This window comes from Corylus avellana, chromosome 4, assembly GCF_965113065.1.
Source record: "Corylus avellana chromosome 4, dhCorAvel1.hap1.2, whole genome shotgun sequence".
NCBI lineage: Eukaryota > Viridiplantae > Streptophyta > Magnoliopsida > Fagales > Betulaceae > Corylus > Corylus avellana.
Genome location: NC_142493.1, coordinates 8,461,277 through 8,486,568, shown reverse-complemented (window position 1 = coordinate 8,486,568; position 25,292 = coordinate 8,461,277). Strand labels below are relative to the sequence as shown.

Sequence of the window (25,292 nt, the reverse complement as noted above, 5' to 3'; positions counted from 1 at the left end):
CTTCTTGTGGTGTTTTGTTCCATAGGCTTCTTGTAGGTCAACGAGTTGATAGATATATGACATAATCAACAGCTTCCGCCCAAAACTCTTTAGGCATTCTTTTTGTCTTCAACATGCTTCGAGCCATATTGAGAATTGCCCTATTCTTTCTTTCAACAACACCATTTTGTTGTGGCAATCTCGGGACCGTTAAAGGGCGATGAATTCCATATTCTTCACAAAATTCTTTATATTCATTAGATGTGAATTCGCCTCCTCTATCGGATCTCAAGGATTTAATACAATAGCCACTTTGTTTTTCCACAAAGGCTTTGAATTTTTTGAAAACTTTAAACACTTGAGATTTTTCCTTTAAAAAATAGACACAAGTCTTTCGACTAAAATCATCAATGAAAAGAATGAAGTAAGGATTTTTACATAATGAAGATGGCTTAATTGGACCTCAATCATCCGCATGAACAAGTTGAAGTGGCTCATTTGCTCTTGTAGTATATTCTTTTGGAATGCTTTTATTGAATTTTTTGCCGACTAGACATCCTTCGCAAAGTTGATCCGGTTGATTAATAGAAGGCAAGCCATTCACCATCCTCTTTTGTGCCAAAAATTTTAAGCCGCCAAAATTTTCATGCCCAAATCTCAAATGCCAAAGTCAAGATGAATCTTTCAAGCAAGTCTTGAGACATTTAGACACATCTGTTTGACTATTTAATAAAAACATTCTATTGCTTTCATGGGAATTTTGGCTATCAAATTCTTCTTGTCATCTCTTAGTAAAAGACTACGATTTTTCATATAAATTTCATAGTCTTTTTCCAAGAGTTGTCCCAAGCTCAAAATATTACTTTTCATACGTGGAACAAAATAAACATTTGTAATAAATTGTTGTCCTTCATTTTTCAAGAGAATTGAGATTGTACCTTTCCCTTTTATTGGAACTTTTCACAAGTCTCCAAAAGTAACATTCCCGCTCACCGATTCATCAAGCTCGACAAACTTGTTTTTGTCTCCACATATATGGTTGCTTGCCGCGTTGTCAAGATACCACAAGTTCTTCTTTCCTCTTTCTTATCCATTATAAGCTAGCAACAAAGTGGGCTCTACTTCCTCTCTTTCAACATAATTGGCTTCCTCTTCAACATTGTTAGCATCACTTCTACACTCCCAAGTATAATGACCATATTTTTGGCAATTATAACATACAACTTAAGATTTATCACACCTTCTTCCATATTGCTTCCTATTACTTTCTCGTCCTCGTCCTCTTGATGCTTCATCTCTTTCTTCGTAATTGTTCCAATTACGTGGGCTTCTTCCTCTTCCTATACCACGGCCACGACCGCTTCCTCGTCCTTGTCTCTTTGACTCCTTTCTTGCTCTTATTCCTTCTCTTTGAAAAAGAGTTTTGTAGCTAGAACTTGCTCCAATGGCTCTTTCTTCTTCTTGTTGAGCCTTTCTTCATGGGCTTGAAGAGATCCCATAAGTTGATCAATACTCATGGTTTCTAAATCTTTCGAGTCTTCAATAGCTACAACGATATAGTCAAATTTTTGTTGCAAGGAACGGAGGATCTTCTTAATGACTCGAACATCTTCCAATTTTTCTCCATATCTCTTCATTTGCTTTACTATGGCCAACACCCTTGAAAAATAATTCACAATTGACTCAGATTCTTTCATTCGAAAAACTTCAAATTCGCCTCTTAATGTTTGAAGGCGAACTTTCTTCACTTTATCAACTCCTTGATAGGAGTTTAGAAGAATCTCCTATGCTTGCTTGGAGGTGGTTGCATTCGCCACCATCTCGAACATAGCGTCATCCAAACATTGATGATCAAGAGTGAGAGCTTGTTGATCCTTCTTTCGAAGTATTTGAAAAGACTCTCTTTGATTAGGACTCAAAGAAGCTTTATCACTAGGCTCATCATAGCCTTTTTCTACAATCTCCCAAGCAATGCCTTGATGCGAATGCACCAATTATCAAAATTGCCTTTGGAAAGGTGAGGGAATTGAAATGGGAAGGTTGAATTTGGTCATTTCTCTAGGATCTAGAAACTGTCGGTCGGAGTGGCCATTTGTTGAAAATTTGAAATAACACTCATTAAGAGATAACACAAAATAGGAAGAGGAATATTGAACTTTATTCAATTTAATAAAATTACTTGCTTACATGGGTATTTATAGGATACAAATGACCCTTCTAACTTCTTCACAATAACTTTATTTATTTACATTTCATATAACTCCCATGTAATTCTTATGTAAAATAACTCTTGAAAAACTAAAAGGCACAACCTCTTCAACTCACTTAGTAACATAGGAAAATATGAAATGAAAAAACACTTAGTAACATATGAGAATATGAAATGAAAAGACTCAACTAAATGTTAAAAAGTTTATTATTCAACACCATTTTTTTATGTTTATTAATATAAATCAATAAATAGTTTGAAGATGCTTGCAACCTCCTAAACAATACAAACGACAACATGAAAATTACCTACTCCTAATCACATCCTCAAAGAAACCCGAAGATCCGTTATGTTATTTATTGACAGGAGAAGATTGTGACCTAGACGATGAATTCATCATAATTCTAACCCAAAAATGAAAATTAGAAAACTTTTTTATAACTGTTATTGTTTGCAAGGGCATTTTAGACACAATAGGTGAAGGCTATTCAACTTGTTATGTAGTCTACTACACATCTTATTATATAGATGTTGGGAAATATCACAATGAGCAAAATATCCTTCAAACCCTAATGACTCTTACAAATCCTAATAACTCTTCGAACATTCCCCTCAAGTTGGAACAACTTGGAGCACAGAATACAAAGATAGATAAAAATAAAAAATAATAAGAAAATTCGCTAAAAGCTTCAACGCCAGTAGAAAAATGTCAGAAAACTACAACGGGTGGTCGGAACTCACTGCAAAATACCAAGGCTAGTAGAATCTTATTAGAAAACAGCAAGAACCAGTCGAAACCCACCACAAAACATTATGGTTGGTTGAATGTCATTGCAAAACACTAGGAGTCAATTGGATGTCACTACAAAAACACCAAGGAAGGTCAAATCTTTCCGCAAAGCACTAAAAGTTGATTGGATCTCACTGCACGAACACCAAGGCTAGTCGGATCTCCTCGTAAAACACCAAGGCCAGTAAAATCTGGCCGAAAAACACCAAGAACTGGTCGGAAACCACCGTAAAACACCAAGGTCTATCGAATCTTACCATAAAACACCCAGACTGGTCAAATCTCGACAGCCAACAATGATCACGTTTCTTGTGATCAACCAACACTGACTACAACTGCAACGGGAACTAATCCCCCGAGCAACAAACTCAATGGAAGCTCGCCCAAACCAACACAAACCGGGCTAAAACAAGACTAGACCGGCAATTAAATGCACGAAATTGGACAAAAGACCATTGAACCAGTCAAGAACAGCACTAAACCAGACAAAAACATACTTAACCGGCTTTAAACAATGCTAAATTAGAAATAAAACGGCTAAACCGGATGTAAAAGATACTGAAATGGTCTCCAAACCCTCTGAAACGGGGAAGAAAACTACTAAACCAGTTATAAATCAAACTGAACTAGACAAAAAACTAACAAACTGATCTGAAACCATATTGAACTGGACCTGTAAGACATTAAACTGACTTGGAAGGCACTGAACCTGTCAAAAAAAAATTGAACCGAACCTGAAATGGACTAAACCGGATGAGAAACACAATCAACAGTAAAGAACCAACTGAACCGAATGTTAAAGATAATGGACCGGACAAAAATCAAGGAAAGTTGGCTTGAGCAGGATGAGAGACAATGCGAACCTCCTAAACTGATCAAAAAATCAGCAAACCCATCTATCCTTTCCCTGGAATGAGAAGATCCAAACACAACTCTAGCTATCCTTATCCAAGATAGAGAATAGCCAAAAGCTAGATCTTGCCGAAAAAAAATTTAAAACTATCATTAAGTATTACAAAATTGCTAGAAACTCGCCGAAGACGATCACATAGAGCCGGAAAACATCCCAAAAGGCTGTCGAAAACTCAGAAATTCACCAAAAAAGACTACAATAGCCGTCAACCAACAAAGCGACAACAACGTCGACAACCACCACACGATAGGCAACCACGAGAACCACTATGAAAAGACATGGCAAACTTTTTTTCATGGGAAAAATACATTTTACCCCCCTAAACTATCCACCCATTTGCACTTTGACCTCCAATGTTTAAAAAGTAACACTTGCCCCCCCCCCCCTCCCAAAACTTCCAAATTGTTGCAATTTGACCATTCTAACTCTTTTTTTTTTTTTTTTTCTCAAAATGCCCCCATCTCAAGTTTTTCTTTTTTTTAAAAAAAAAAAGAAAAATTAAAAATAAAGGGGTGTCCGGTCTGGGGTGGCTTCAGCCCAACTGGGGTGGCCGGCTGCACCTTAATTTTTAATTTTTTTTTTTTAAAAAAAAAAAAAGAAAAAAAAGAAAAACTTGAGATGGGGGCATTTTGAAAAAAAAAAAAAAAAGAGTCAGAATGGTCGAATTGCAACAATTTGGAAGTTTGGGGGGGTCAAGTGTCACTTTTTAAACATTGGAGGTCAAAGTGCAAATGAATGAATAGTTTAGGAGGGTAAAATGTATTTTCCTCTTTTTTCTTTTTCAAACTCATCCACGGATTCTTTATTTTTTTAGGGGAAACTACCTTCTGCCCTTATGAACTACAATGCCTTGGCACTTTCTTCCCATGAATTGCCAACTGTACTACTTTCTCCCATGAACTACCATTTTGTGCCCAAAGCCTCCTTCCGTCAGTCAAAGCCGTTAACGCAGATGGTCAAAGTAACAATGCGTTGTAGTTCATGGGGACAAAGTTTCAATGCGTTATAGTTCATAGGGGCAAAGTGATGCAAAGTGATGGGTTGGCCGTTTGAGTTAACGGCTTTGATTGATGGAAGGGGGTTTTGGGTATAAAATTGTAGTTCATGGGGGCAAAGTAGTACATTTGGCAGTTCATGGGGGGAAAGTGCCAATGCGCTATAGTTCATAGGAGCAAAAGGTAGTTTCCCCTTTTTTTTTTCCTCACAACGAATAGCTCTTTTATAGCTCTATTACGGCACTACCCGTGTGGAAACAAAGCCCACATGGGCAGTGTTGCCACCAGAGGGTCAGTCACTAACACCAAGTACTAAAAGTTTAACCAAGCGAAGAAAAAAAAAAACTACAAACGAAACTATTAGAAAAAGGATCTAAACCCAAAGGCTCTGATACCATTTTTTAGCTTGCATGAATGATTTAGGCACAAAAGATGGAGGCTATTCAAATTGTTACGTAGCCTACCACACAATGGCCAAAACATCGCTCAAACCCTATTAATGATTGTTACAAACCCTAATAACTCTTCTAACAATAACATTAATGGATTTACCATGAAAAATCCTAAGTTTCTATAATTTAACCATTGATCATGTAACTTCATCATTACTTTCTTTATGATGTTTATAAAAAAAAATAATAAAAATATAAGTTATTTCATACAAAGTAATTTTGAAAATTGTGACACTTAAAAAAGTTAATCCCACATTGGATGCGTCGATTGTAAAGGTTTTACATAGATGCTAAATTCCAAATTGGTTCTTGATGTAGATCGAAGTGTATTCCGATCCCATATGTTATTTCATGTTTTTATCATTTAAGTGTCGTGGCTGTCCAGACAGCCATATGTTCCTTTCGGACTGGCGCCGTCATTTTGTTTTATTTTCTAGCCGACTTTATGTTGTTATTTTATTAGGGTGAGGTTTTTTAGAGTCTTTATTTCATTATTTTATTAGGTTTAGGGTTTTGGGGGTATTTATGTCATATTTTATTAAGTTTAGGGTTTTATGCTATAAATATATGCTTATAGCCTCTAGAGAAAAGGGAGTTTATGTTGATTATTGATTTTTATTAATGAGAATTACTCATAGTTGAGTTTATTCCTCTTTTTCCTGCAAAACCAAGAGAGTATCTAGCTTTTAAAGAAGAATTCTCACATCATTGATAGACTAAAGATCTAGAATTACTTATCTGCTGCTTTATTGGTGTTCTTTGCGGCAACGCACCAAGTCGGGCTGCATCAGTTGGTATCAGAGCTCAAGTTACTTTTCAAGAATGCGGAGGAGCGACTATCTGGCAGATATGAACGAGGTTCGCGTGTGCACGAAGACAGCACGTAAGGAGCAACTAGCGATTCATCTGCGGCACATGGGTGGTGGGCTGAACAATTGTCGTCTCCAACCAATACCTCAATTTTCAGAGGCGGAAGGCAAATCTATCGCTGAATGTTGGTAACATGTGGAGAATCAATTCACGGCTATGAGGGATCAAATTGAAGATGTCACTACTGGAATATCCAACCTGTGTGGTCACAAAGGGTGTGGACGGCCGCTTGGCTAGCTCCTTTAGTGATTAGTTTTTCTGATTTTCTTTTTCATTTCTCTCCCTTCTAGGCGCTCTCTGCTTATACTTCCCGTGTATGTGGGTTGCGCCCCTTTGCGCTTTTTATATCATTATTACTTATAAAAAAAAAAGGGTGTGGATCTAGAAACCCGTTTGCGGAGTGGCGAATGCACGGATGTCAACACCTTGCACAAGCTCATTGCAATCAGCGGGTGAGTAGATTCAAACTCGATGTACTGGAATTTCAAGGTTGCTTGCAAACAAAAGAGTTCTTGGTGACACAAAAAATAAAAAATAAAAAATTCACAAAAAAAAGTACCTAGGAAGATGGCGGAGATGGTGCCTAGAGAGGCGACGGAGATCAGGAGTCAATCAGTTGTGGTGGAGGAAGATGGATTTATTGAAGAAGATTGCTCAGTAGATTGGGCCTCTCCACCAATCTATGACATCTATCCCGACAAAGAGGTGAGTTCTATACACCACGTGTTTGATGAAAGTCCTGAAAGAGAAATCTTTGATTTGAAAGTTGATTTCCTTGGAGTAGATGCTATCTTGTCAAAATCTTTTAACCAAAGTTGGGATGAGATCTATGGGGTAGAGATGACTTTTTCTATCAAAGAGTGAAAGGGTCTTTGTGAGTTCTTTGGGGATTCTCATGGCATTTGGGAAGGGCAAGGTACAAGCAAAGCTTGGCAAGTCTACTCGGCAAGGTGCGGTGCGGGCCATCATCTTTATTTTGAGGTGTGGCCTTGTTGTGATTTTGAGAAGAGGAGGATGAAATGAGCTGACTGGACAGCCGAAGGACCGTGGGAAGAATCGGCCGAATTCGAGGAAGAATTCTCTCCAACCTAGGGAGAATGATGTAGATCAGAGTGTATTTTGATCTCATATGTTATTTCATGTTTTTGTCGTTTAAGTGTTGTGGCTGTTCGGACGACCATATGTCCCGTCCGGTCGAGCGCCGTTAGTTTGTTTTATTTTCTAGCCGACTCTATGTTGTTATTTTATTAGGTTTTGGGTTTTGGGAGTCTTTATTTCGTTATTTTATTAGGTTTAGGGTTTTTGGGGTATTTATGTCATATTTTACTAGGTTTAGGGTTTTGGGCTATAAATATATGCTTATAGTCTCTAGAGAAAGAGGAGTTTATATTGATTATTGATTTTTATTAATTAGAATTACTCATAGTTGAGTTTATTCCTCTTTTTCATTCAAAACCTAGAGAGTATCTAGCTTTTCAAGAAGAATTCTCAGATCATTGATAGACTCAAGATCTAGAATTACCTATCCGTTGCTTTATTGTTGTTCTTCGCTCCAACCCACCAAGTAGGGCTGCATTAGTTCTTTAATTGGTGTGACTTGGAATTATAAGTGATTTCAAGGAGCTCGAATTGTAGTTTTGACTAGTTTCTTTGGAGTAATAACAAAATATGGCTAGTGCTTTCCATACCTCATGACAAATAGTATGAGAGCCAATTAGTAATACCTTGTGTTGTTAAGTCAGTACAACATGACGTTCGACCTTGAAGAGGACGTTAAGGATTTGAGCAGAGGAAATTGTGACATCCTAACAAGTAAATCTGACATTGGCTGGGTAGATTGTACAAGTATTATGTAGGTGCTACTATTTAAGACTATCACATGAATAACCTTTTTGGATTGATAGCGAGTGGCCATCAAGTAAGACTCCTTGGAAGTTTGTCCTAAAATCATCTAGCAGTTCGAACATGCACATCTTCTCCTATTTTCCTCATGAATTCAAGCTAGCCTAATCTACATAATCCTCTCTCAGTTGGAGAGAATTTGCCCTTGAATTTGAATGCTTATCAGATGAGTCTCCTATGTACGGGTCAATATTTTTGACATTGAAGACGTCGGACGTCTTGATATGGTGTGGAAGTTTCAACCAGTACGCATTTGAGTTGATCTTCTCAATAATCTCCAATGTTCCAATCTCCTTGGGTCAAGACAACCCAAACAAAATTACCTTCCTCAAATTCTACAACACATCTCTTCTGTTCAGAAATTACTTTGTACTTAGCCACAACCTTGTGAACTTCCTGAATCTAACTAATAAGAGACTTTAGCATTCACCTGCTTCAAATCAAGAATAGGTGCTAAATCTAATAGTCCACGAGGGTTAGTTCCGTAGACAATATAGAAAGGACAAAAACTGATGCTCCTATTTGTAGACTGATTGTTAATGAACTCAACTTGAAATAATTATTGATCCCATGACTTGATATCTTCACCAACCAAGCACCAAAGCAAATCTCCCAACAAACGGTTAACACCCTCCATTTGCTAATTGGTTTGAAGATGGTAGGCACTGCCAAAATCGAGCTTTGTGATGGACAATCTCCACAAACATCTCCAAAAATAGCTAAGAAACCCAATTTCTCCCGATCAGAAACAATGAACAATGGAATTCATAAAGTCGACACACCTTCCGAAAATACAATTGAGCGACATTCACCACATCATAAGTTTTCTTGCATGCATAATTATAGTGAGTCATCTACGAAAACTGATCGACCACAACAAAAATGGAATCATTATCTCCTTGTATCCTTAGTAATCCCAACACAAAATTCATTCTCATGTTAGTCCACTACTGATCCAAAATGGGAAGTGTCACATACGACCCGACCATGAATAAAGAGAACCAACATGTTTAAATAGAATACAAAAATAGAATTTAAGAATTCTAATATGATCACAGAGGACGAAACTCTGCAACCCAGCTTCTACCCTAGTGTAGATCGGAATGTTGTTGATACAGCCTTAGGGACCACCGTCCGGACGGGTAGGAAGCCGTTCATCCAGCCGATTCTAATTCGTAGTTTTATTAGGTTTAGGAGTCTTGGGGCTATAAATACATGCTTATTGTTAGAAGAGGTGACTTGCATTTCTTCTTCAACCTTACCGTGGGCCCCAAACCATTAAGGCATCCCATACTTTTTGACTTGTGTTTCTCTCCTACACGTCCATTTTGTCTCTCCATTTATTGAGCTTCTTCTAGAAGCTTTGTGAAAAGGCTTTGCTGTTTTATTATTGAAGCCATTCGGTCAAAAAGAGAGAAAGAAGAAAAAACTAAAGTTGCCAAGAGAGAGAGAGAGAGAGAGAGGCTTGTGCTGAAGAGAGAAGAAGATACACCATTTTTTTTCAGTTTGATCTCACATTTGGAATGCTGAAGAGCTTAGAGAATTTTAGAGAATATTCTCTTTTGTATTTAATTCTCTTTTGAGTGAGATTGGGGTGTATTGAGGTTTTTGGGTTTGAGTGGTTTTATTCGTACTACTTTTTGTACTCCACTCTTTTGTTAGTAAATTTCTTTTGGATTGTCTCCGCCTGTGGATGTAGGCTTGTTAAGCCGAACCACTTAAATCTTGGTGTCTTGTGTGGTTGTGTTATTTTTCTATTCTATACTTTTCTACTTCTTTGGTGATCTTGGAATTTGCATTTGTCACAACAAATTGGTATCCGAGCTCGGGTATTTATTTGGCAGGATGGCTACTGCAAAATTTGAAGTAGAGAAGTTTGATGGTCAAAATAGTTTCAGCCTTTGGCGCATCAAAATGCAAGCTTTGTTACGACAACAAGGCTTGGCGAAGATTTTGGATGGCGAGTTGCCATCAACATTATCAACGGAGGAAAGGAAGGAACTTGAAGAAAAAGTTCATGGTGCAATTTTGTTGTCTCTTTCAGATGGAGTTTTAAGAGAAGTTGCCGATGAAGAAACAGCCGCTGGACTTTGGAAGAAGCTGGAGAGCTTGTACATGACGAAATCCTTCACTAACCGATTGTATTTGAAGCAATGGTTATATACCCTCAAGATGAAATAAGGTATGCCTCTTTGTGATCATCTTGATGACTTTAATAGAATTATTTTGGATCTGAAAAATATTGATATTAAAGTAGATGATGAGGATCATGCCCTGATTTTGTTGTGTTCACTACCAGATGTCTTTGATAATTTTTTTAATTCAATGTTGTACGGTAGAGATACTATCTCCTTAGCTGATGTTAAATTTGCTTTAAATTATATGGAGTTGAGGACAAGATTGAATAGTAAAGGTAGTGATAATCAGGCAGGGGGTTTATTTGTTAAAGGTTGTTCAGAAAATTCTTCTAATTTTAGAGGTCGATCTAGTGAGAGGGATTCGGATAAAGGTAAATCAAGAGGCCGATCGCAGTCCAGGTCAAAGAAGAAAGTAAAGTGTTACTACTGTAAAAAGTATGGGCATTATAAATCCAAGTGTCCGAACTTGAAAAATAAAGAGGAAGGTGACAAGCAAAGTTCCTCTTCTGTGGCTGGTGTTGTCGAAGGAAATTTTAAGGGCTCAGACCTTGTCCTTGCAGTTACCATTTCTAATGATCGTTCTCACGACAAGTGGGTCCTTGATACTACTTGTACATTTCATATGTCCCCTAAAAGGGATTGGTTTACTACTTATGATTCAGTCAATGGTGGTTCAGTCTTGATGGGAAATAATGTTGCCTACAAGATTATTGGTATTGGTACAATCAGAATTAGGATGCATGATGGGATTGTGAGGACTTTGACGAATGTTCGACATATACCAGATTTGAAGAAAAATCTTATTTTATTGGGCACTTTGGACTCCCTTGGATACAAGTATTTCAGTGAAGGTGGAGTCATTCGGGTTAGCAAAGGCTCATTGGTGATAATGAAAGGTAACAAGGTTGATGGCCTCTACTTTCTTCAGGGTAGTACGGTACCAAGTTCAGCTGCTGTGTCTTCTTCAAATGATCCAGATTCAGACACTACCCGGTTATGGCATATGCGGTTGGGTCATTTGAGTGAGAGGGGTATGACAATCCTGAGCAAACGGGGTTTGCTTTGTGACCAGAAAACAGGATTTCTTGACTTTTGTGAGCATTGTGTGTTCGAGAAACAGTGCAGAGTCAAGTTCAGTACAGGCATCCACAGAACAAGTGGTACATTGGATTATATCCATTCAGATCTATGGGGTCCCTCTCAGGTTCCATCAAAAGGTAGTGCTCGATACTTTGTTACATTTATTGATGATTATTCGAGAAAAGTCTGGGTGTATTTTTTGAAGAAAAAAAGTAATGTGTTTGTCACTTTCAAGCAATGGAAGACATTAATTGAGAATCAGATTGGGAAGAAAATCAAGCGACTCAGAACAGACAACGGCATGGAATTTTGTGGTAGTGAATTTAATAAATTCTGAAAAGATGAAGGCATCGCTAGACATCGCACAGTTAGTCATACTCCATAGCAAAATAGGGTTACTGAGTGGATGAACAAGACTATTTTGGAGAGAGCGCATTGCTTACTTTCAAATGCCGGGTTGTTTAGAGATTTTTGGACTGAGGCGGTCAATACTGCTTGCTATTTGGTCAACCGTTCTCCATCAACAGCCATTGATTGTAAAACTCCTTATGAGGTATGGTCTGGTATTCCTGCTAATTATTCATTTTTAAAAACTTTTGAATGTTCGGCTTATTGTCATGTGAATGATGGTAAGCTTGAGCCTAGGTCAAAGAAATGTATATTTCTAGGCTATGTGGATGGGGTGAAGGGATATAGATTGTGATGTTCTGATCCTAAATCACCTAAGTTTATAGTCAGTAGAGATGTTGCATTTGATGAATCTGTCATGTTTTACCCGAGAAATGAGTCTATTGTTTCTGTAGGAAAGGAGCAGGGTTCTAGCAAGGAGGTGGAACGTCAGGTGGAGGCTTCACAAGGTGTGCGAGATAACACTCAAGATCAGCCTGTTACAAATGTTCATGATTCCAATTCTGGTGATGATGATCCACAAGAAGATGAAGAGACCAGTATTGCTGCTTGTAGACAGAGGAGGTAGATTAGGCCACCTCAGAGATATGGCTATGCAGATTTGGTAGCATATGCACTTACTGTGGCAGAGGACACTGCAGTCCAGGAGTCTTCCATTTACTCAGAAGCTGTCACAAGTAGTGAGTCTACTCAATGGGCTATTGCCATGAATGAGGAGATTGAGTCTCTTCATAAGAACCAAACATGGGAATTGGTGAAATTGCCTAAAGGCGCTAAAACTGTTGGTTGCAAATGGACCTTCAAGAAAAAGGAAGGAATCCTAGGTGTTGAAGATGCAAGGTTCAAGGCACGTTTGGTAGCAAAGGGCTATAGTCAGAGAGAAGGTATGGACTTCAATGAAGTTTTCTCTCCTGTTGTGAGACATAGTTCTATTCGCGTTTTGCTTGCCATGGTTGCTCTAAATGATTTGGAACTTGAGCAACTTGATGTGAAAACTGCATTTCTGTATGGTGAGCTTGAGAAAACCATTTACATGCATTAGCCATAAGGGTTCATTGCTGAAGGTAAAGAAGATCATGTTTGTCAGTTGAGGAGGTCGTTGTATAGTTGAAAACAATCTCCAAGACAGTGGTACAAGCGCCTTGACAGCTTTATGATCAGACATAGTTACACAAGAAGTAGCTATGACAGCTGTGTGCATTACAAGCAATTCTCTTATGGTTCTTTTGTTTATTTGTTACTCTATGTGGATGACATGCTTATTAGTTATTGCTGATAAAAGCATGTTGGAGATTAAGAGATTGAAATCTATGTTGAGTGATGAGTTTGAAATGAAGGATTTGGGTGCTACGAAGAAAATCCTTGGTATGGAGATTCATAGGGATAGAAAAACGGGAAAGTTGTACTTGTCACAGAAAAAGTACATTTGAGAAAGTACTTGAATGCTTTGATATGCATAATTCTAAACTAGTGAGTACTCCACTTGCAGCTCATTTTAGACTTTCAGCAGCGTTAGTACCCCAGAGTGAGGAGGAGGAGCAGTTCATGTCATGTGTTCCTTACTCCAGTGCAGTTGGGAGCATCATGTATGCTATGGTGTGCACTCGTCCAGATATTTCACAGGCAGTCAGTGTTGTTAGTCGCTACATGGCGAATCCGGGCAAGGTTCACTGGCAGGCAGTGAAATGGATACTTCGTTATTTATAGGGCACTACAGATGTTGGTTTAGTCTATGATAAAGGCAGTAGTATCAGTTCGAATGTAACCGGTTATGTTGATTCAGATTATGCTACTGATTTGGATAAAATAAGATCTCTGACAAGTTTTGTTTTCACTCTCTCGGGGTGTGCCATTAGTTGGAAAGCGACTTTACAGTTGATAGTTGCTTTGTCCACTACAGAGGCAGAGTATATGGCAGCAACAGAGGCAATGAAAGAAGCAATTTGGCTCAGAGGTTTGGTTGGTGATCTAGGTTTGCAGCAAGATGAGACTGCTGTATTTTGTGATAGCCAAAGCGCAATACATTTGACCAAAAATCAAATGTATCATGAGAGGACCAAACACATTGATGTCAGATATCATTTTCTTCGGGAGGTCGTGACACAAGGTGATATCATAGTAAAGAAAATTGCTACGACGGAAAATCCAGTAGACATGTTGACTAAGCCACTTCCGTTCCTCAAGTTCAAGCATTGCTTGGGCTTGATTGGTGCTTGTCGTTTGTAATTACCCTTAGGGGTGTTGGAGGAGACGTCTTGAGGAGATTTGTGTTGAAGACTTGATGAAATTCAAGTCAAAGTAGAGATTTGTTAGAAGAGGTGACTTGCATTTCTTATTCAACCTTACCGTGGGCGCCAAACCATTAAGGCATCCCATACTTTTTGACTTGTGTTTCTCTCCTACACGTCCATTTTGTCTCTCCATTTATTGAGCTTCTTCTAGAAGCTTTGTGAAAAGGCTTTGTTGTTTTATTATTGAAGCCATTTGGTCAAAAAGAGAGAAAGAAGAAAAAACTGAAGTTGCCGAGAGAGAGAGAGAGAGGGAGAGGCTTCTGCTGCAGAGAGAAGAAGATACACCATTTTTCTTCAGTTTGATCTCACATTTGGAATGCTGAAAAGCTTAGAGAATTTTAGAAAATATTTTCTCTTTTGTATTTAATTCTCTTTTGAGTGAGATTGGAGTGTATTGGGGCTTTTGGGTTTAAGTGGTTTTATTTGTACTACTCTTTGTACTCCACTCTTTTGTTAGTGAATTTCTCCTGGATCGTCTCCACCAGTGGAAGTAGGCTTGTTAAGCCGAACCACTTAAATCTTGGTGTTTTGTGTGGTTGTGTTATTTTTCTATTCTGTACTTTTCTATTTCTTTGGTGATCTTGGAATTTGCATTTGTCACAACACTTATAGCCTCCTAAATAGCAGATTTGGATTATTATTGATTTTGTTTAATAAGAATTACTCAGAGTTGAGTTTCTTCTTTGTTTCCTTCAAAACCTAGAGAGTATCTAGCTTTTATGAAGAAGATTTCTTAGATCTCTTGATAGTCTCAAGATCTAGAAGTACCTATCCGTTCATTACTGTTGTTATTCGCTGCCGCCCACCAAGTCACGTTGCATCATAGCCCCATCTACTATCTTTTCCACAAAAGCCTTTATAGTCTCAATTCTTAAGCATCAAGGAGATAATTTGGCCATCCGCATAACAAATATGCACTTGATACTTCCAAAAAACCGGCCTCCCTTCATTTCCTTACAATCCCTTCCATAACATAGGCTGTTGGCCCTTTTGGGATTTTATATTATGATTAACAATAGAAACCTCACAAGTTTCTTCAAATAGTTGATTTATAGCTCTAAACTTATGGGTTTACATTATTTACATAGTTTTTTAGTCTTATTTCCTTAATTGGTACAAAAATGTTAATGCAGGTAGCTGTATCATTGTTGTAAGGAATCATGATTCAAGATTGTTATTAGACTGTTATCTAAAATTTTAATGAAAATCTTTGAAACTTGCATATAAAAGAAAGTGGTACCATAATATGAAAGCTAGATGCATTTTCTGGGACAACCTTGAGAACAAACTACTAAAAATCTTTCTAATGAAAGGTAAGAAATGCCTAGATAATTTAGCAACTATTGCTTGCATACAGACCATATACTAAAAATCTTCATGAATGGCAACTCTTTGTCCTCTTTTAGCATGACAACCCTAGCTCCATCTTGTTGAGCAATGAAATCGTGGAGAAGACTCATGAACTGAGGTATTTTAACGACATAGCTTTATCAAGTTATTACTATAATGACATGCAAATTACACATTAAATTAATGTTAAAATGATTACACCTTACAGGAAGATGAAGGGAGACGAGCTCCAACTATTGAATATAGAAGAACTACAGAAACTAGAGCAACTTCTCCAAGTAGGCTTGAGCCGTGTTTCAAATGAAAAGGTTTGTCTCTGTTTGCTAGCATTATAATGGAGCACTGAAATTTCTGTTAACATGAGAAGCTTTTACATTTTTCAGGATGAAAGATTTCGAGAAGAGATTAGTGCCTTTGAGCGGAAGGTCATGTTTCAAACTGCATATTTTTTACAACATTTCATGCAATTATTATAATTTTGAAAAAATATAGAATGTAACACACCTTCATGCTCTCTTATGTAACGCTCCCAAAATTAGTCAATTTATTTAATTAACTTGGAGTGTTACTGGCAATGCTTCAATTGCAATTAATTGGTAATTAGAGGGTGTTATTACCCTCAACGCTAACTTATTAGAGTATATCATATAGTGGAAAACAAAGTAAAAATGATTTAATTTAACACTAAATATCTTTTAACAATTCATCATCTATCCTGGTTAGCGATGAGGTAAATTTGGGAAGAATGGACTAGGAAAATGGGGTATTGATCGAGGTGGGGAGTGTAGTAATATGAAGGGGGAGGATGAGGGTCCTTATAATAGTAAGGTGAAGTGGAGGATTTGACTGGAGAATGGAGAGGCCAGGGTGAATGTAGAACTGGAAACGGAGGATGCAGGTGATAAAGGAGATGGAATACAACGGAGCATTGTGGGAAATCTATAATATTGGAGAGGGTAGTTTGCGAATGAGAAGTCGATGGCTACTAAGTTGGTGTTGAAAATTGGAAACTACACACACTAAGAGAGAACACAAAAAAGGAAGAGAATTAACACTGAATTAATACACAAACCATGATGCCCTGTATATTGCTGCATACCGTCACTGCAAATTACACTCTAATATAGACACAAAGACACTAAAAGTCATAATCTTTGCACGTAAAACCCTAATTATGCGGTCAAAACCCTAATATGTCATTCAAACCGTAATTAACAATTTTTAGGCATTGTCGAATGTTTGTTTCTTGAAAAATACTCAAAAAAATGTTATTAAAATTAAGTTTATTATTCGACAGCTGAGAAGTCTGCATTCTTTGAACCATTGAATTTGAACAAAAAAATTGTTGTTTAGCCACCTGAAAATGCAGTGGAGGAGGGCATTGCCTTTTCACTTGGTGAACAAGGTTATTGATCGCGTCTGAAGTCAATATGGCAAAGTGGAGCTGTTTTCGATGGAAAATGGAGTTTTTCTAATAAAAAAAAAAAAAAAAAAAAAAAAGGGATGCAGTTCTGGAGCTAAAATTATGGCATATAGCAGATAAACAACAAAATGGCGTTGTTTTGGTGTATTTGTTTATATATATATATATATATATATATATATATATATATATATTAGGGCGTGCGGATGTGGTTATTAACCGCAATCGCATATGTGGATAGTGGTTAATTGCAATTAATAACCGCCCGCTTTTACCATCCTAGTTTTAGCCATGGAAGTATTGACAGGATTATTGGAAGAGGCTGCTTTGGTTAAGAAAATGTTTACTTTTCATCCTAGATGTGTGAAATTGCAACTGACACAACTTTGCTTTGCTGATGATCTCCTTAATTATATTCTCAGCTGCAAATTTGAAGACTGCAGAATCCATATAGTGTGTGCTAAATAATTTTGTTGGTTGGGGGTACCTTTGATTTCAAGGAAGCTAACAGTCTTTGAATGCTCTTTATTAATAGAGAAGGTGACAGAATGAACCAACTCTTGGTTATCAAAAAAGTTGGCGTTTTCAGGCCGGGAGACTACAACTCCATTCTTTTGTCCTTTGGTTGAGCATATTCATCCTGGCAAAGAAAGTTATTTAAATTTTTGAATAGAAATTCAATTGTTTTCTATGGTCGGTAAATGAGAGTAAGAATGCCAGAGCTAAAGTAGCTTGGGATTCAGTGTGTGTACCTAATAAGGAGGAGATTTGGGTCTCAAAAGGGTAGAGGAGTGGAATAAATCAGCTATATTAATGAGACATATTTGGAATTTATTCACTAAGGCTGTTTCTTTTTGGCTTGCTCGGGTTAGAGATAACCTGTTAAAAGGAAAGAGTTTTTGGCAGATTAAGTTCCCCAAAATTGTACTTAGAGTTGGAGGAAGATGCTAAAGCTTAGAGAAACATCCAAGGAATTTATAAAGTTCACGAGTGTTGGGGATGGATTGGTGGCTTCATGATGGAGTTCTCTATGATAAATATGGCTTCAGAGCATTAATGGCTAACCTGGAAAGTGTTTTAAAAGGTAGGTAGAGAATGGTTTTGGCCTCCGGCAAGATGATGAAGTGGGGAGTTACCGCTCACAAAGGCAAAAGCTTAAGAGTAATCTTGTGTAAATTAGCTTTTGGGGCTGTAGTTTATCACATTTGCTGCTTGGTTTTGTATACAGATAACACGATAAATCTTCAAACACAAGAAAATAACCTTCTTCTACAAATTGCCCCACACTTAACAATTATACAGCCGAGTTCCAGTTAAGTCTGGAGTGTGTGTTGTAGACTGATTGTTTGGTTAGTAAACTAACGCTTTTTCATCCAAGAATTAAAAAAAAAAAAAAAAAAAAAGTCATTTGTCTTCTTTTTGCCAAGGTCTTTGTATGTGTAGTGGCTTGCTCAAGGTTTGGGAAAGGACTGTCACAAAGCTAACGTTTATCTGATTTGGGAAAAAGAGGAATTTGTGGTTATTTTCTAAAAGAAGCAGAAATATTTCGAGCTTGTTCCAAGACATTGCTTTGCAAGTTATACTCAGTGTGTTTCCTATATGGCTTTTTCCCTTCACTCACTAACAGAAACATTTTTATGTTCTGGGGTATTTCTAAAAAATGTTTTACTCTTTGGGCCGGTTTCTATGTTGTTGGTTTTGTTCTCTTGTGATGTGTTGTAGGTGCCTGAGGTTGGCCCTACCTATGTTTTTTTGAGGTTGTTTCTGGGTTGTAAGTTGTGTTTGTTGCTGTCCCTTTAAATGCAGGGTGGCCAACTGATGGAGGATAACCAGAGACTAAAACAGGTATTAGGTCATGAATTTCTTTCTTTTTCGTTGTTTCCCTACTTTCTCAACAGTTGAAAATGTCTCTTTTCAGCAGATGGAAAATCAGTTTAACATTATAACAAATGTAATTGAACAAGGTCACTCATCTGAGTCGACCACCAATATTTGCAGTTCAGCAGATCCTCCGGATTTCCAAGACCAACACATCGATGGCACTTCTCTCAAGTTGGGGTAAGTTTGCAACATTACTGAAAATATAAAACAGACTCCAAATACACCTAGACGGGTGAATAGGTGTTTATCCCAAAATATGTGGAATTAAAAATATGAATCATGCAAACATTTAGCAAATATAATAGAAAACGGTAAATCAATTACACACAGATATTTTAGAAAACTCTCTAAAAGTAAAACTTCTCCGTGACAGCAAAACTCAGGAAATCACTATAAGAAAATCCAGATTACAGACATAAGGACACTTACAACCCTTTCCAAATCCTAGGCTCTGTAAGATCAACAAGCTTCCCGCTTGTCTCATAGCTCGACAATCTTCTTGAAGTGATTCTCCTTTATTGAATCCTCCAATGGACTTCTTATCTTTGATGAACAAAACGGCTTCTCAAACACAGCAACACTCTAAAAGAAAATAGTTCTGAAGCTCTGAATACTAATAATTTCTTCTTAGCATAGTATAGAATTTGCCCCCTTAATTGCTTGGAAAACTCGTGCTTTGTAGAACCCTTTATATAGGCAATTGAGAATTAGGTTTCTTTTGTAAAATAGAAAACCTTATTATGGAAAATTTGCGACTGCGTTCGAACGGTTAACGGTGATGCTCGAACATAACTAGGGATTTATAGAAATCCACACTAAAATTAGAAAACCCTAATGCGGCAACAACATACTTCTGTTCGGATAGAATTGACTTTCGTTCAGACGCGGCTTCACCCTTTCGGACGGACTTGCGAACATGCAGCAAACGAAGCTCTCGGGTTTCACTACATACTTCATCCGTTCGAACGGTCCAGCGAACAGAGTTCTCGGGTTTCACTATGTACGTCATCCATTCGAACGGTCCAGCGAACGGAGTTCTCAGGTTTTACTATGAAATGCTACCGTTCGGAAGCCAACGAACGCTCTTGCAAACGTAGCTTCAACCGAGAAGAAATTACACTTTTTGGACTCTGAATTACCAAACATAAAAACTAACAATTACAACACTAATTTTGTTTGTCTGGTTTTCTGGTTATAATATGTACTTACTGTATTAAGAATTCAATCCAGCCTATCCAGGGATACTTTCGATATTACCTAGCATATAGTTTTACTTTCGATACAGCAACTTGACCAAACAGATGGATATCGATATTTGTCCTTGCGTTTAACTATTTAGTGTTATAACGATATATTCTTTTAACATTTAGGCTTTTATTTTCTAGGAATATAAGAATAATATATATTCTTATATTCAATAGCTTTGGTTGGTGACAAGATGCCAAGACATACCATGCTGCTATGGGAGAGATACTATTTACGTTTATATATTTCTATGTCTTGCAGGTTACCTTTCCGTAACTGACGTTGAAAAATAAAAGAAGAGTAGATGGATACGCATTTTGTCAACTGCAAAACAATCATTTGTCCAAATAAAACCAAGCTCACTGTTGTAGAAAAATTCTTGTAAGCCCAATTTATTTCCGCAAGGTGATCAAAGAAAGTACCGCATATGAATATGGTGATCAAATAGATGCTTAATAAATGTACCATTGAGACTGATTTCAGGAGAATGCATACAATGAGCTATTATGTCTCGACCTATTTTTGGGAACATATATTGGAATTGCAGAGTTAGAACCTAAGCAAATCTTTATATGATCATCACAATCACGTCTGGTAATGGGTGATTAGAAGCTAAGCAAGTTTTGCATGTTTCCTTTTTGCAATTGTTTTCTGTGTTAGAGGAAAAAATAAAGGTACTAAAAAAAAGGAAAAAGGGAAAAACAGGAAAATGGAAAGGAAGGTTTTAGTGCATGAGCGAATGGTGAGTGAGTGAATGTTCTGAACACTTACACGAAGTTATAAATCATTATTTTGACATGAGAAATAAATGATGTTGATGGAATATTAATGTATGTGCATATATATGTTGCTTGATTGATGTGTCTTATGACTCATGATTTGGAATAAATTAACTAATGCACTTGATTCATGATTCATTTGATCATATCTTGATTGCACTGTGTGTATAAATTTTGTCCATCGGAGGAATTGAAAGTGTCATATCATTGTTTACAAATGTATATATGAAATTGTTGTGTAATAGCATTCATATTTGACCATTCATGTGTTGATGTAATTCATCTGTGCATTATGTCCAGGGCATTGTAATCAGGGGAGGGAATTTTTTTTGGTGAGATTTTGAGTGTAAAGTATTCTTTGGGCACTGGTGACCGCACAACTCGAAGCTGTGTCCGAACATGTCCTCTTCCCGTCTAGATAAGGGTAGCGGGATCTGAAATGATTTGAGTTTCAAAAACCCGAAAATCACTCTTATTTTCTCATTTTGGGATTTGGGTTGTTATTGTGTCTATCACCCATAGATATGAGGTATATGGCATTGGTGTTCTTCATAAAAGCTCATTCCTCCATTCAATCCGTATTTGGTTAGTGATTTTCACTCATTCCTTGGTTTGAGTTTTTTATTTCTTCTCGGAGTTTATAATCCTGGGTTTCAGATTTGTTGGCATTTCGTGATACATGCATCTCTCATTGGTTTAATGATTTGGGAATGGTTGTTTGCCATGTTTGAGACTGTATTGAGGAAACTTTGCAAGATTTTGCTTGATTTTACTTGAATTTCAATTTTTTTTTTTTAATGCACACCACATGCGTGATAAAATGCCACAATGAGATTTTTGTGAGGATTTGGTGCCAAACCGATTTTCTTTTAACTTCTACTTTGTTTCATTGTTTTTGTGATCATTGTGGACTTTATAGAAAAATTGATTTGGTGTATGATTTTGAAATTCTCTAAAACCTTGTTTTGATCATTTTGAAACTCATGGGATTGTGTACTTCATTATGCATTGGGGACCAATTAAGTGAGTTCACTAACATTGCTTGACTGCGTGTCTTTGAGATGTTTCTCGAGATAGCATAAACCTTGTGTGTGCATTGATGAAATTCATTACATTATTTGATGGATGATTTTTAAAATATTCTGTTTAATTTGGATGTTTAATTGAGAGAACATGATTGTTCAAATGTTTTTAAGGTTATGGTCATGGATAAGACATGATTGTGTGTTTTTGCTAGAGTTTCTAAATAACATGATCGAACATGTGCTCTTTGTATTGTGAACTCTAAAGGTTTGACATGTGAGTTCTTTTCCTAATTTTTGTTTGGCTCACATGTATTGGATCTTATCATGCTCAATCATATGTGTGCCTTCATAAGGATGATTACTTGAATTTGGATCATATCTTTCAAAATTGCATAAAACCATGGTTCAGTGCTTTGCAATTCATGTGCACGTATGGTTGCATTGTTCATGTTTTCATACATTACGTACAATTTGCATATCATTCACTTTCTAGGTTTGGGAGTTTGTTTAGGAATCGATGGGCATGACCATTGTGGCCCAGGAGTGAAAATGTGGTTATTAAAATTCGCCAACCGCCTAAACGGTTAAGGTGGTTAATTGACAGTTAACAGTTAATAACCTTAATAACCGCTAACTGCTTTTTAAAAGTTAAAAATTAAAAATTAAAAGAAAAAATCAAAACAACGTTATTTCTATGGTAATATATATATATATAAGCTAATGAAAACTGTTAACCGCCTAGATGGTTACAGTTAAAGGTTTTTCTAACCGCCTTCAAAAGCGATTAGCGGTTTGTAAAGTTGGGTGGTTAATAACTGCCCGTCCGTTCGCCTTTTCAGCCCTAATTTGTGGGCGCCCCTCTATTTAATATTTGAAATTTTTGAATGTAGGAAATGTTGGTGCCCATAGTAGGAGAGGCGGAACCACCTCAGGCCTTGGGGGTGTCCCCAGCCCTCCAAGCCAAGGGGTGGTCCCCCCCCCCCAAAAAAAAATGAATTTTAAAAATACTCTTAAAAATTAGCTTTTGACCCCCCAATATCCCCAAACTCAATATTCTAGTTCCGCCCGCAGTCGTTTACCTACCCACCATATGTACAGGCTTGTTGTAATGCCCAAGGGTAATACTTTGCACTACTCCACATAATAATACTTGGCATTACTCTATATAGTGATGGCTTGGTTATAAATGTATGGAATATGCATATGGTGTGTAATAAGAAAAGAACAAGATTTTTCTATGGAGTGGGAAATCATTCTTGATACAGAATGTCGTGTGTATATCCATACAAGCTCTCTCTCTCTCTCGTTCTCTCGTTTTCTTGAGCGGTGAGGCACTTGGATTGCGGGTATAGTAAGTACTGCTCTAGTAGCTTACTCCATCACTGGGAACAGGATGTTGAACACTCAAGAGCGAAGGCATGTGGAACGACTACATTAGATTTTGTATTCCGTGAATTAGAGGTACCAAATAATTTACTCTATGTGTATAATGTTTCTGACATGAATTAATGGTATAAAGCAAGAACTTATGAATGCTTGTAGTTTTTCTTTTGATGACAAACGCAAATTAACGAAAAGGAAATGAGAAATGGACATATTGTAGCTATGTTTTATATTAAGGAGCTTTAAAATAAATAGAAAATACATAGAAGTAAATTAAGTAATAGTTCAAATAGCTTTTATTTTATTTTTTATTAATGTTTGGTTTGTGACCAGAAAGGGAAATATGAAAATGAGTTATTAAAGTATTAATTAAATGATTAAATTTTTCTCTTTCTATAAGCTTAAGCTTTTGGAATAAGTGGTGATTTAACATCGTATAAAAGTAGAGGTCTTGAGTTCAAACTCTGTCTCCATTGCACACTTCTAATTTAAAGTAAATATTCTACGTGTTTTGACTCCTGTCAATTCACGATTCACCTTCTATTTAAGTTAAATATTTAATATATTGGGAAATTGCCAAACCATGGTAATTATGAGAAAATAAAATATTCAAAAAAAAATAAAAATTGAGGGGTGTCGCGCATTTTGCAAACACCTCTCCTTTGCTTAAAATCTCACACTTTAGTGTATTGAACTTTCGTTTCGTTTTAGTTACCCCCTTCTGTTAGGATTTCACAGGAAATTATAACGGAGGGGTGTGAAATTCCTAAAACACCATATTTTTTATTAAAAAATAAATATTTATTATTAAAAAAAATGGAGAAAACTTTACTTACCCCTACAAACTTACGCGTCTTTTGCAGACACCCCTCTATTGTTTAAAATCTCTCACTTTGGTGTATCTAACTTTCGTTTCGTTCCAAATACCTCCTACCGTTCGATATTGGAGTAAAATCAAACAGTAGAATGATTAAAATACCTTTATACCCCTACAATTTGTAAAAATTTAAAATTTATTCTTATTTACAAATAAAAAATTATTATTATAATGATTATATTAAAATAATAATAATAATAATAAGGTGACCCACGATGGGTCACATTGGTGACCCCCAATGGGTCACGACCCAATGAAGGGTCTGTGCTGATAGTCAATCTTGTGACCCTCTAGGTGACCCTCGAAATGGGTCACAAAAGTGACCCACACCCAAAGTGGGTCACTTGGGTCTTTTCTTTTCATTTTTTTTTTAATAAAAATTTATTTTTTAATAAAAATTGAGGGTATTTTAGGAATTTCACAATTTTCCGTTAGGATTTCAAAGAAAATCTTAACGAAAGGGAGAAAGTGAAAGGAAATAAAAATTAAATATACCAGAGATTTTGAACAATAGAAAGTGTATGCAAACGGCACGTAAGTTTATAGGGGTAAATAAAGTTTCAAAAAAAAAAAAAAAAAACCCACCAACGGGCCACCTTAGTGGCCCACCATGGGTCTTTGTGACCCACGATGGGTCACAAATGACCCAGAGTGGGTGACATTGTGACCCTCCCGGAGGGTCACTTGTGACCCATCGTGGGTCATAGACCCTCCGTTGGGTCCCAAAGACCCATGGCTAGTCACAAAGTGACTTGCCGGGGGTCAACAATGGTTACTTTGTTTTTAATATAATTATAATAATATAATTATTTTATTTGTAAATAAAGGTAAATTTGAAATTTTTAAAAATTTATGGGGTATAAAGGTTTTTTTACCCTTTCTACCATCTGATTTAACCCTAATCTCTAACGAAATGGGGTAATTGGAAAAAATCAAAAGTTCAATACACTAAAATAAAAGACTTTAAACATTAAAAAGATATTTGCAAAAGACGAGATATTTTAAGGGATTTAAGTGAAGTTACCCCAAAGATAAAATTATATAATGAAATAGAAGTGTACTTGTTTTCTTTTTTTTTTTTCCTAACCAAAGGCTATTTAGCTACGTTCATTGAACATAATTCGCATTTTTTATTTATAAAAAATAATATATATATTTTTTGTTTGTAAGTAAAAATAATAATTGTTTACCCATAAAGTAAATTTACTCTTATCTGTAGTCTGTATACGCTTAATTACCACACATCACTCTCCCAAACGGAGGGTTTCGGGAAGATTTGACTTCTACGTACGTACGAAGACA

At 36.7% G+C, this 25,292-nt stretch overlaps 1 protein-coding gene across 7 annotated transcripts in view; it reads left to right on the top strand.

Annotated features, from left to right (window-relative positions):
* The window catches only part of LOC132177009 (MADS-box protein JOINTLESS), a 53,350-nt gene extending 32,883 nt beyond the window's left edge, over positions 1-20,467 (top strand). For 2 of the 7 annotated variants that reach the window (XM_088515134.1, XM_059589199.2), the window contains exons 4-9: positions 15,434-15,495; positions 15,586-15,685; positions 15,761-15,802; positions 18,607-18,645; positions 18,719-18,858; positions 20,188-20,467. In XM_088515134.1, coding sequence (XP_088371260.1) covers positions 15,434-15,495; positions 15,586-15,685; positions 15,761-15,802; positions 18,607-18,645; positions 18,719-18,858; positions 20,188-20,206 — 402 coding nt within the window. In that variant the 3' untranslated portion in view covers positions 20,207-20,467. The remainder of the gene's footprint in view (positions 1-15,433; positions 15,496-15,585; positions 15,686-15,760; positions 15,803-18,606; positions 18,646-18,718; positions 18,859-20,187) is intronic. The other 5 variants (XM_088515139.1, XM_088515136.1, XM_088515135.1 and 2 more) reach the window with 5 other exon arrangements.
* Positions 20,468-25,292: the final 4,825 nt, after the last annotated feature.